Raw genomic sequence first — 12354 nt, forward strand, 5'->3', positions numbered from 1 at the left:
ATACTTTCTCATTGTTATATATTTTATACACAATAGCGAAGGCGTCATTGTTAATTTTTCTGCATATGTATAATATATTACATTTCAACGAATAAGAAAAATACTAGACATAAATATTAAAATATTCTTGTGAAGAACATTTCTCCCTATATATATATTTAATTCATTAAGGGCACTTTATTACAGGGTGTTAAACATGACTTTTCTTCCGTTTCTAATCATCTTAAATATTACAATTCGATACCTTACTACCGCTATAACAGTACAAAATAATCCCATTTCGTTCGTTCTTATCCTTTCCTTTTTAAAAAATATACGATTTCGATCGAGTGCCATCTCATGTTCCACGCTGCGCTCTCGATCGAAATCGCTATTTGCTCTTACATTAACGATAATAAATAGCTTTAAATACTGATGTACAATTGTTTTGTGACTTACAGATGAATTACAATTAAACTATATGGCAGTGATCTTGCTACTTACACGTATGTTATGACATTTATTTTGCATATCAGGTCTATGATACAATTCGACGCGAATTTGTGCCATAATTTCTTAATGCTTTAAAAATTGTTTCTCAAACTATGTTTTGCAAAATTATCGTGAAATACATATCGTGAAATAAGCTCTAGAAAACGTTTCAATGGCGGATAATCGTTTGAATTTTTACTACGTCGTACATTGATCTTCCAATATACTAACATTAAATTATAAATTAAAATCTTTCATGTTTATAAGTTAATTCCAAGTTAAGTTAATTCCAATTTATGTTATGAACTATGATCTTTTCGTCAAGTTAATATTTTATAACTTTTTATTTTCAATTTAAGTTTTGATGTACGTTGTATTCGTTAATATATAGATTTGTATAAAAGTGCGGGAAGATATTCATTTGTTAATTGCATCTTCAAAAGGGGAGTGATATGAATATTATTATTAAAATACTTATTGTGGAATGGCAATATAAGTGTAACGAATTGCTTCTACCTCGTATTATTATTTTGTAAGTATATATGTCACAATTTTTTAAACTATTTTTTAAATACAATATTCATTGAATAGATAACTTCTAAATTTTTAAAATAATGTTAATCGATTTATTTTAGTAGAATAGTAAGTTAAATAAATGTATAATTCCTTTTTTGTTAATAATTTCCAAAATAAATGCTTAAATAATAATTAATTAGTGATTCAACATTGATTTATCAAATAGTATACATATAATGCATGTAAATTAAGTTAAATTTTTTTGGTATATGTTGAGAAAGTTGTTTATTTTTTTTTTATATATGGTAAAAATTTATTTAAGAAAATTTTAGTTGAATTAGGTAAATGTAAAATCTGTTATGTACAAATTATAAATATTAGCTTATTCTTTTCACATTATATTCATTATATATCATTTTTTCTGAACATACTTTTTATATAAATATATCAGAAAGAGATACATATAAAAGAATAAGGAAATTTCATTAATATTGTATAAAAATTTGTTATCGTAGAACTTTAAAATAATAAAAACAAGTTTGAGAAACATCAATGTAAACTTCATGCGTTTGCATGCTAGCATCTCTTGGCTTCGTTTAACCTTATGTCTTAATGATTAAAGAATTTCCATCATGATATGGCACTTGATCCCAGTGTGAAATTGTATTGAACACAGTTCATAGAAACCTTTCGTGCATTGTGCGTCCTTTGAACAGTCTTTGGAACAAAATTAAATGACTCAGAGGAGTTCACACATTGTACTGATTATCATTGTACTGGGCAGGAGCTCAAGTGAATATTGTGCAATTCATCCATGTCTGTCCAATCTCGTCTTTCTCCCCCTATCATTACATTTCTTATACATCCGTTGAAATGATCCCTTGTTATTAATGTTCCTTTTGGAGCAGAGGCTGGAGCAAAATTATATGTTATTCATTCACATTTATAAATATAATAGTAAATTGTTTTTATTATATTTTTTAATGGAATATAATTAAATAGAAGGAGGTTGATAAGTATGTCTAACCTGGCAAACCACCAATGTATAGAGGGCGAGAAACTGTAGCATCCATTATATGATAATTGACGTTAGTTGGAAGGCCATACTTCTGATCCAACTCATCGACTTTCAGTGCCAATTCCTCGTCGTTATAAACTGCTTGTATTCTGTGCCACCGATTGTCACAGATCGTGTATGGACTATTGAAACGTTGCTCTACATATAACGGATTGTTATCTCCTAGATCACCCGACATAATCACTTTACCATTATTCAGCTCTAATGATAATGAAGGCGAATTGCCGGGTGCCGTTATAGAAAGCAAAACACCCGACAATTCTGATGTTCTAAATTCCAACTGAAGTTCGAGTACAGCACCTAATTCAAAGTTCCGCTCTGTAAAAGAGAAACATTTCGCTCATCACTATGATCTAATTTTATTTTTGTGTGATATTCATTTTTATAAACCGATAACTTTGATATCTTACTGTATATGGCATATGCTTCATCCTGGAAATAAGCCCCACTTTCAACATTTGGGAAACACTGTCCCACTTGATAGGCCCTACTCGTAGAACCAACCATATCATACACGTTGCCATTGATCCTCAACCCTCTGATACAACCTTTGAGGGTTTCAAGTTTAACTACGACTTGTTCAGGTATGGGTGTTCCACTTTCAGGCAGGCCTCCAATATACATCATAGAAGCTAGTCCAATTTTTCTTGGCACTTTAATCGTGCGTGGTGTTTGAGAATCCACGAGCAATGTCAACTTCCGCTCGTCATGACTGATCACTACATGATGCCAATTACCGTCATTAAACGGTGTTTTAAACAGTATTTCTTTCTTCTGCTTGCTTTTCACCAAGAGTAAAAGCTGTCCATCTCGTATCACGACCATGAGATAGTGTTTTGGTCTAAGGCCCTATGAATTAAAAGAGATATATTAATTAGTAATATTCTATAGCGTAAGGGCTTATATGGATATTAGGTATGGCAAGGCAATCGACAAGCTTGGTCAATCAAGGCCAGGCAAGGGCCCGATTCTTAAATATATGCTGTTTGTAAAAGCTATAAATAATTTCCACATACTGGAGTAATAAACAGCAGTCCATTTGGATAGTATGTCCTGAAATCAAATTCTATTGCATACTTCTTCTCCCAAAATTTTTTAAAATTTAGATAAAGTTGCGTGTGACTATTTGGTTTGTCTCCAAATTTGAGGGCACCAGCTTCCAAAGAATAATACGGCACTTTTTGACACCCTTCCGGTTGGGTAGACATTCCCCTTGACAGCGATGCTGATGGTGTATACGTAGGAGGGTCTTTTCCCATGCTTGGTCCGGAACGACCAATTAATGCATGTTCAAAACTAATGGCTTCATCAAAACGAACAATGCTATAAAAAGAAATAATTGAATGAATATTTCTTATTTAGTTTATTAAATATTGCAATCACATGGATGCAAATTTTTGAGTTATTATTTTCTAATACCCTTTGCATTTTTGAAAATACGGAATATTGTAAAATTTGTTGTATTTAACTTACTCGTCATTAAATATCGCGTCTTTAATCGTTCCATACAAAGGCGTGGTGGTGGAAATCATGTTGGTATTGTTAATAAGCACTGGTAAACCTCCGAAGAATAGTCCTCCACTTTCTTCGGGAGCTTTAATAGCCGCACTGGTGGGTAATTTACCTGCGCTCTGATAAGCGTCGTCTATTCGCAATTCGATATCTTTTCGTCTTTTAATTACTGTTACTGAGTGATATCTCCCGTCATTAAAAGTGTCATTCGATTGTAAAGTGAGCTCCCCTCTTCCAGCATTTAAACGCACTTGCACTTGCCCATTGATTATGCATATGGAATAGTAACTTTTTTTCTAAAAGAATAAATGACATTGTAAGTTAGAAACATGGATCGTGATCTTAATATTTACTTGGAGAATTTTGACGAATTTCGTTCATTATATTACCTCCCCAAAACACAATATGATCATATTTTATCGTGCAAATATTGTATATGATATTGTATCAGATATGATATTAAATATATAATATTGAAGAATTAAATTAAATGCCTTGCATTACGTTTATTTCATTTAATTTCGATGCAAAAAGTTTTTCGTATAGAAGAATAACGATATTATTTTACTTACAATTGAGTCGTCGTTCATGTGTCGTATAGGAGGCATACGTTCTTCTTGTCCTTCGAATGTAGAAAGAAGGAGTACAGCGTTTTCCTGCATTGTTCTAAAAGAGAAACTCATTGTGGAGTTTATTTTACGCAGTGTGTATGATACATGTTGTAAATACCCATCTCCGTAAAATCCTACGATCCTTAATGGCTGCAAAAATAAAAATTTATTTTTTATTTATGTACGAACTGTTTTACTTAAATTAAAATTCTTTGTCCAACATTAAAGGGAACGATAAATGTTTTAAAAGTGAGTAATAAATTTTCCTGTTATAGGAATTGTTTCTTAATTCCTTGACTATTTAAGTGGTTCCTAGTTTTTTACAATACAGAAAATTTACTACAAATAAAATGTATGTATATTTTTTTCATAGAATAGCTGAACAAAATATCCCACAATATTCTATTTTATAATTAAGGAGATCTCAACCAGTAGGAATTTACTTATTTTTAACATCTAGATAGAAGGTATCCATTTTTCATAATTAAGTTATTTACCTTATTTGCACAAGTAGGCTCCACGCCATGATACTGTTCTGCCATTGGATCATAGCCCTCTTCAACGATGATATTAGACATACAGCCAAAGAAGGAAACTTGAGACGGCAGGATTAGTTTTTCCGCGCGAAAACTTGGTGGAACACCACCGATATAATATTTAGCCTGAATGAAATCAGGGATGTCCTCTTTTTTGGGTTGAGGTGTAGGTGCGCCTATCCTCTTATCGTTTTCTCCTCCTACACTCAAGCTACATTTTTCAACCGTTTTACGTAATTGATAATATCTAAATGCATCCACTTTTGTCCAGTTTCCGTTGTTATACTTAAAGTTTGAGGACATCTCCATGCTAACATTACCACCGTAACCAATGTGCAGGATCACTTTTCCTTCTCGCAGGAATATCATGATGTGTTGGTTCTGTTGTGGATAAAAATGAAATTGATTTTTAAGAGAAACAGGACAATTATCAAAAGTATAATAATTGAATTTGGTAATAATAACGATATAATGAAAGAGACACGATAGAATTTACATTTATTCAAAATAAATGATATGTGAATATCACGTACGTTGTCTGGATTAATTGCCAAAAATAGCAACGCATTCTCGTCGTAAGTTCGGAAACTAATCGATACTCCAAACGAATATTTATTATATGGTCCTGAAGAAACCCTGTTTCTGACCGCATATCCTTCTCCATTGAAACTGTATGCTATATCATCCTTGACATCTTCCACTCTATAACATTAAGGTAAATAGTCATTTTCGTATATCTAAAAACTAAATGAAATTTCGAACTTTTTAATAATTACCCTTCCACACATGCTTCACAGGCCATATCTGGCGCAGTTGTAATGAAATTCCAAAGACCTATAGGCTTTCCATCTAGAATAACTTGGTGTACACATGCTGGAAGACCATTAGACGCAATGAGCTCGGTTCTTCTACGTTCTGTTATGGGAATTTTTCCTATCCAAACACGATCTGAACTGGTAATATCAAAGCGGCCGTATTCAGAGTCCGTCGAATTCTTTATGGGTGGATGTTCTTTGGTTGTCGATGCTTGTTTTCGTACATATAATTTGCCCAAGTGACGAACCCTGAAAATCATTTCAATTTCTCATAAAAATTCATTCAATTTCTTGCACGTGATATAGATAATGGATGATAAATTTTAGTAAACAGTTAATACATAGACAAAAGTATTATAGATATCGGCAGACAAAGACGTTATTTATTATATTATTTAAGTAAGGTAGATGAAAAAAGGATCAAAGTGTTAATAGTTCAATATAAATGTTATTTTCCTCTAGTGAAATGCGCTATTCTAATTTCCTCATTCGGTTTTGAAATTCTATTGAAGTGTTTTATTTTGAGGCGGGGATATAATATAATTTCGAAAATAATTTAATAACAGATATCGTACTTTATTTTTTAATTATTCGCACTTCTATTATCTTGTGGAATTGAATTTTATTCAAATGCTGTTATAAAGAAATTACATAAAATTAATTACATGATTTTTCCGATATAATGTAATTTCTTATAAGAAAAACTTATTAAAAACTAACGTCGGATGATACATATAATACTTCAAATAACATACCTTTCAGCTTCAATACGATACCAGAATCTATCATCTAGAAGATCGCCACTTTGTATCACTTCAGGGTGTGTAAGAATACCTGTTCCTCCTCCAACATTCCACATAAATCTCACTCTCCTGTCAATGATCTCCAGGGCAAGGAAATCATCCTGTATGAACAAGAGAAACATAACAAAGGTATTTCACGTTTCGTATTTCATAATGTATTTAATTTCGTATTTAATTCGAGCAATATGCTTACGTTTATGCTACTTGGCAAATAAAATAGGGGGCCTTCCTTTTTCCCTTTTGGAAGGGCAAAGGTCATGATAATCGAATTCATTGATGATGGCTGTAATGTGGGTGGTCTGTAGGATCGGCTGCATTCTTTTCCTTCTGCTGATTTTAAAGAAACGCGAATCTAAAGAAAAACATTTCATTTAAAAATTTATTTGGCAAAAGTATAAAAAGATAATATATTCCAAAAATTATAGTATCATGATTACTCCGTCAGCGGTGTTTCTAGCTTCTGCGATTTTGTCTTTGAGATTCTGTAATTTTGTAGTCAACGTATCGTTCCATTTATCAAATTCATTTTTCCTTTTTACCGCCGCATTTGATAAACTTATTAATTTTGCATCTGCTTTTTTCATGTTACTCAGTGCTTCTGTCACTGAAATAATTTTTTTAGATGATTGTATGATAAGCTAAATATAGAAACGTATACTATACGTAGCATGAAGAAAAATATAATAAATCTTACATTTTTCGCTGGCTAAACTGATTTCGGAATCGCCTTCTCTTTTTAAATCGTACAATTTTGGTTTTAATATATTAGCAATCCCTTCTTTGTAATCTCCAATAAGTTTTTGCGAGGTTTTAATACTTTCTAACACCTTCTCGTTGTCGTTTAATATATTTTCAACATTTTCACGCACTAAAAGCAACATACGGATGTTTCAATAGAAACTTTTAATAAACACATATCTTATTGCCAATTCCAAAAAATCAAGATTTAATTCAAGATAAAATTAATTACTATCAGGGTTTTTAATTAAGAACTTTCAATCACAGCTCAAAAGTAAATAACTTGTTCTAAAAAGTATAGATATAGTATATCAAAATACAAATACTTTATGATCACAACGATCAGTAAAAAACCTCACATCTTTATTGCGGTTATTGAAGTCATAGCTATGTATAAATATTAAAAAAGGAAAAGAAATGGATCACTGCTAGAAAATGAACTTACATTTCTTACTGTCATCTTGCAATGTTTGCAATTTTATATTGACTTGATTATCCCTAATTCCAGTACTATTGAGAGTATTTTTCAAAATGTTCACAGCTTCCTTTTGCAATTCCAATCCATCACTCGCGTTTTGTACTAACTTTCCATGTCTGTTTGCACTATTTTGCTGCTTGGACGATGCCAGCAATATTTCTTTAGCGCTATCCAACAGCGATTTTGATTTTGGGCCATCGGGAAATATCTGATAATACGTTATAGTTGTGAAGTAGACTATTTTTTAAATCACTATGACTACAAAGCGTCTCATTACCTTATTGTACGTGTCTTCAGAAATATCTTTAGCTGCCGTTGCTGTTATATTTGCAGTTCTTATGTTATCGACGATATTCTTGTATGCTTGACTGGCCTTCAGCGGGCTAGCTGCGATGTTTTTTGTCTCGGAAAACAGACTGCTCGGCAGAAACGCCAAGTTGCACTTTATCAAGTTATCGATCGTCAATTACATAAAGTAAAAGCGTACTACTAAATAACGATTATTAATTCGCAACTGGAACTGTCTTCATATTTCATACGATTTCGTTTTGTTTTGCTTTTAATTTAAGTCCCGAGTATTTCCAAGTTCTCGTGCAGAGATATATATATATTATTTTTACAACACGTATTTCTACCGCGTTATACACATTTACACTGTGTTACGTATTTGTCAAATATATATACAGGACCAGTGCGAAAAAATTGTTCAGTATTGTTTTAAATATTCAAGTATCTTAATAATCAAGTACGTCGAGATGTTTTAAAAATATAAAACAACGAATTATTATTTTATCTTTCCCTCTCAATATAAATTGCGTTTACCTACTATAGCTTTAAATTGTTTAAATATCTTCATAAATACTTTTACAAATACAGATACGTTTTAGTAATAGCAATTAACATTCACAAATACTAATTAAAATTAATATACTATATTTTCATTTTGTTTTTCTTTGACTTGATATATAACGATATTTGCTTGACTATCTAAATATTAATTAACGCGACGATAAAATAATATGAATATAAAAGTATAAGAACAAAACTAAATAATTTTCTCTTACCTGACATACTGATCAACGTAGTTCGATAAATTCTTCACATGTGCAATCGCGGGTATCACGTATGTGTCGTTATATTCGTAATTTAATCTATACAGTAGTTCTTCTTTCATACTCAATTTATCAAACCAGTATGTTAATTTGTTTCGCAGTTCCGGAAGGTCCTGTAATTTAATATGTCTTCTTTTCAGATGTTTCTCGAGATACCGATGATATCGTTACTTGTAATTGTAACCAATATTAAAATAATTAATTAAATTTACATTTCTACCAAATCGTCTGTAAGCTAATTTATTGTACTTGTACATACTTGAACATTATTTTGAAAATTGACGATAAAACTACGCGTTTCAACGATCAGCTTTTCCCCCTCGGCAAGAGACGCATTAATTGTGCTCCGTAACATGTCGATCTCGATACAGTAATTTTTGGCTTCCTGATATGTTTGATTAATATTGTTGTATAAACCATCGTATGTGAACAGCGTTTCCATCGTGTTTTCTATGATGTTCCGCATGTCAGTTAGTTTGATAGAATATTCTTCAGCATTGTTTTGAGCGGTTGCTAATGGCCCTGTTGCATCGTACAAGGAATTTAACCAATCAGTGTATTCTGCGACGTCCCTGTAATTTTCAAAAATTTTCAAAAATTATTATATAAATATTGAACCAATGATTTTGACGTAATAAAGTTGGATTTTATTATAATAATAGAATATTTGTTGTGAATGGAATTAAGCTGGAGTAATCAATGCGGTATCTATGTGAAAAAGTTGTTAAAAGTACTAACTCGAGAAAACGTTCTATTTCCATTGTCTTCTTTGCTAGATTTAGTTCTTTTATACCGTTCAAAATCATTTTTGCTGTGTTCAATGCTTTTTTTATTTCTACTCTTTTGTTCTCATTTGTATATTGATTCAACAACGTAATTGTATCTAGAAAAATGAAAAATCTTATTATAGGTATATATAGATTTATATAAAATGAAAAATTTGTGTATAAGAATATTTTATTTAAGGCAAGTACCTTCTATATATTTTCGCAGATTTTCCGCTTCGATCTTTGCGCTAAATATGTTATTTTCTAAATCACTGGTCTTTGATTTTACAGTATCTGCGCGCAGAGCGCGTTCGTTCGCCTAAAATATTAAAATATTATTAATATTCATACAAAAAAATTTACCATCGATTACGAGCTATTTCCTTTACGAATAAATAATATTCAAGGCTCTAAGAATAAATATTTAATCAGTGTAATTTGAATAAGTATGAAATTAGAATTAAATACATACAGTTCTGAGCAACATTTCAAGGTATTTCATAAGATTTCTATACTCATGCCAGGGTACATCTCTCATTCTTTGCCTCAGTCTATTTCGAAGATTTATTTCATCTAGAAACGTTGTTATGTTGGAGTCAATGTAAGACAAATCTTCCCATGGAGGAGGAATATAACCATTGGCTATATGAGTGGTGCTTTCTGCTAATTCTTGCGAAAGTGCAGCCACAGTGTCGAGCAGTATACCGGTACAATTATCGTTGCACGCTAATGCAAAATAATATCAACGATTTAACAAAAATTTAATTAATTTTAAAATTAAAAAAATTTCTACTCGAACATCATAGAAAAGAAAAAAAAAAAAGAAAGAAAAATTTCGATAAATTTAAACGAACAAGGTTTTCGCATTTTTCACTTACACGTGCAAACGTTATTTATATAGACGTGACGATACGCAGTACATTCAGAGCAATCACGACCCGTAGAACCAGCTCTGCACCTACATTGTCCTGTTTCCGTATCACATTCATCGTTCAAACTTCCAGCGGGGTTGCAATTGCACGGTATACATTTGCCACCAGGAAGGTGCGGGAATCCATAATATCCGGAAGAACACCGTTCGCATTTTCTACCGGTGTAACCTGCGCATATAAAGAATATAAGATACATTTTCCTCCGAAAGTATATCCTCTCTGGATATGCAAAATTAAGCAAATATTTCTAACGTCAAAAATAGAGATACAATTGAATTTATTTCAATTTAGAAAGGGCTCTTCTCTCTCGCATGATTCACATCAACAAAAATAAAGCTTCTTTGGTTCAACGATTGAGTTAGTTTCTGATAAATGTTATTATATATTTGCAATTAAAATTTGTATAAAGGAATTCTTCTGCGATGCGTTGAAGGTACGTACCAGGTTTGCAAACACAAATTGCTTCCGTATTGGCAAGAACCATGCAAGTATTTGAGAATCTTTTATCTGCTTGTGGGCAAGGACACGGTTTACAGCCAAAGTCTGGATGGCCGTAGAAACTGTCTGAGCAAATATCGCATCTTGGTCCTGCGGTATTCTCTCGGCAATTCTGTAGCAAAAATGTTCGGTTTTATTTCACAGACTTAGCATATAATATGTATATATTGAGATTTTATTTATATTTTGTTAGTTACATTTGTCTAAATCTGAAACAATGACTTTATTGTACTCTTTAATATTTTTTTACTATTCTAAATAACATGTCTATTGAAAATTCCATTTAATTATTTTAGTTCATAAAATATAAACTTTGTCTATGAGTTATAGAAAGAAGTCTAGCATTCATCCTGGTATAAAACGTGACAATTTTTGCACACAAGAGACACAGCTGAATGATTCCTTCTTAAAGCGCAGTTGGTAGAATTCAAGTCGACTATCTTACCAAGCAATGCCCTGTTTCTATATCGCAAATATCAGATCTTCCGTTACACTGGCAAGGTATTGCTTCTCCAATAAGGTTGATAACAATGGTCGATGTGACGGTTGTGTTGTTGTACCATCGATAGTGTCCGATACTCGGATCTTGACAGGACGTGCTGTTATATTTCGGGGGGCATTTGCAAATCTCGACACCGGTTGCAAGTTGCGGTATATGCATAGGCGTTAAAACTGCAGCGTCTATAGAAGCTTCGTGCAAGCTAAAATTTAATATAATAATACAATAATTTGACATTTTATAAAGTTTAAAAATACAGTGAAAGAATTTCACAGATACTTAATTTTGCAAGTTAAAGGGAATTACGTTAACACAGGTTTAAGAAGAGAGATCTTGTATTAAATATCGTCGAATAAAGACAATTTTTCGATATTCTAAGAATTTTCTCGATTTTAAATAAATCTTAAATAATTTACATAAGGGAAGAAAAAAGAAGAAAATAGGAAAAACAAGAAGTAACTTCGATGATAAAGTTTACATACGTCGTTCTTGTAAATTCCGCATTATCGGAGGCTTTTACCAGAATGTATTGCAAATTTTGCAAAGCGACCATAAGAACCTCTCTCGTGACTTTATAGTCTGGCCTATTTTGTAATTGCCATAGGGACTCGTGAAATCTAAAAATACCGTCAATTCGTATCATTTCGTTATCGAAAGGAAATAAAAGCAGGCATTAATTCCTTGTTAGAATATCAAATTAAGATTATGTTAATTACTAATTGGAATTCAATATTACCTGACTTCGTAATGATTGCTATCCGAAGGTACGGGTAAATAGTATTCTAAGACAATTTTACGGTTTCCTTGCAGTTGCACGATCGGATATTGAAAAGATGATCTTAAAGGTATTCCACCTTCTGTCGAAGTTGTGAATCTTAAAAATCCTCCGTAGGATACAACCTAAAATTATGAATTACGTTAAGACATCTTTTAGCATTGTGTGGCCACTTGTTTGTCGCGTAATGTAAAATTCAATGAAATGTTCAAG

The 12354-nt window shown here is 31.9% G+C and overlaps 1 protein-coding gene across 1 annotated transcript in view; it reads right to left on the reverse strand.

Annotated features, from left to right (window-relative positions):
- Positions 1-135: 135 nt before the first annotated feature.
- The window catches only part of LOC117209317 (laminin subunit alpha-2-like), a 53394-nt gene continuing 41175 nt past the window's right edge, over positions 136-12354 (reverse strand). The window contains exons 7-31 of the mRNA XM_033451194.1: positions 12103-12266; positions 11849-11983; positions 11313-11568; positions 10811-10979; positions 10316-10537; positions 9910-10163; positions 9645-9756; positions 9409-9553; positions 8930-9242; positions 8623-8783; positions 7836-7974; positions 7526-7766; positions 7037-7210; positions 6780-6946; positions 6536-6694; positions 6295-6443; positions 5501-5788; positions 5258-5426; positions 4686-5105; positions 4150-4338; positions 3539-3873; positions 3082-3388; positions 2476-2914; positions 2015-2383; positions 136-1898 (exon numbers count right to left, since the gene is read on the reverse strand). Of these exons, the coding sequence (XP_033307085.1) occupies positions 1756-1898; positions 2015-2383; positions 2476-2914; positions 3082-3388; positions 3539-3873; positions 4150-4338; positions 4686-5105; positions 5258-5426; positions 5501-5788; positions 6295-6443; positions 6536-6694; positions 6780-6946; positions 7037-7210; positions 7526-7766; positions 7836-7974; positions 8623-8783; positions 8930-9242; positions 9409-9553; positions 9645-9756; positions 9910-10163; positions 10316-10537; positions 10811-10979; positions 11313-11568; positions 11849-11983; positions 12103-12266 (5619 nt within the window). The 3' untranslated portion in view covers positions 136-1755. The remainder of the gene's footprint in view (positions 1899-2014; positions 2384-2475; positions 2915-3081; positions 3389-3538; positions 3874-4149; positions 4339-4685; positions 5106-5257; positions 5427-5500; positions 5789-6294; positions 6444-6535; positions 6695-6779; positions 6947-7036; positions 7211-7525; positions 7767-7835; positions 7975-8622; positions 8784-8929; positions 9243-9408; positions 9554-9644; positions 9757-9909; positions 10164-10315; positions 10538-10810; positions 10980-11312; positions 11569-11848; positions 11984-12102; positions 12267-12354) is intronic.

The sequence above is a fragment of the Bombus bifarius genome, unplaced genomic scaffold (genome assembly GCF_011952205.1).
Source record: "Bombus bifarius isolate JDL3187 unplaced genomic scaffold, Bbif_JDL3187 scf7180000008169, whole genome shotgun sequence".
Lineage (NCBI taxonomy): Eukaryota > Metazoa > Arthropoda > Insecta > Hymenoptera > Apidae > Bombus > Bombus bifarius.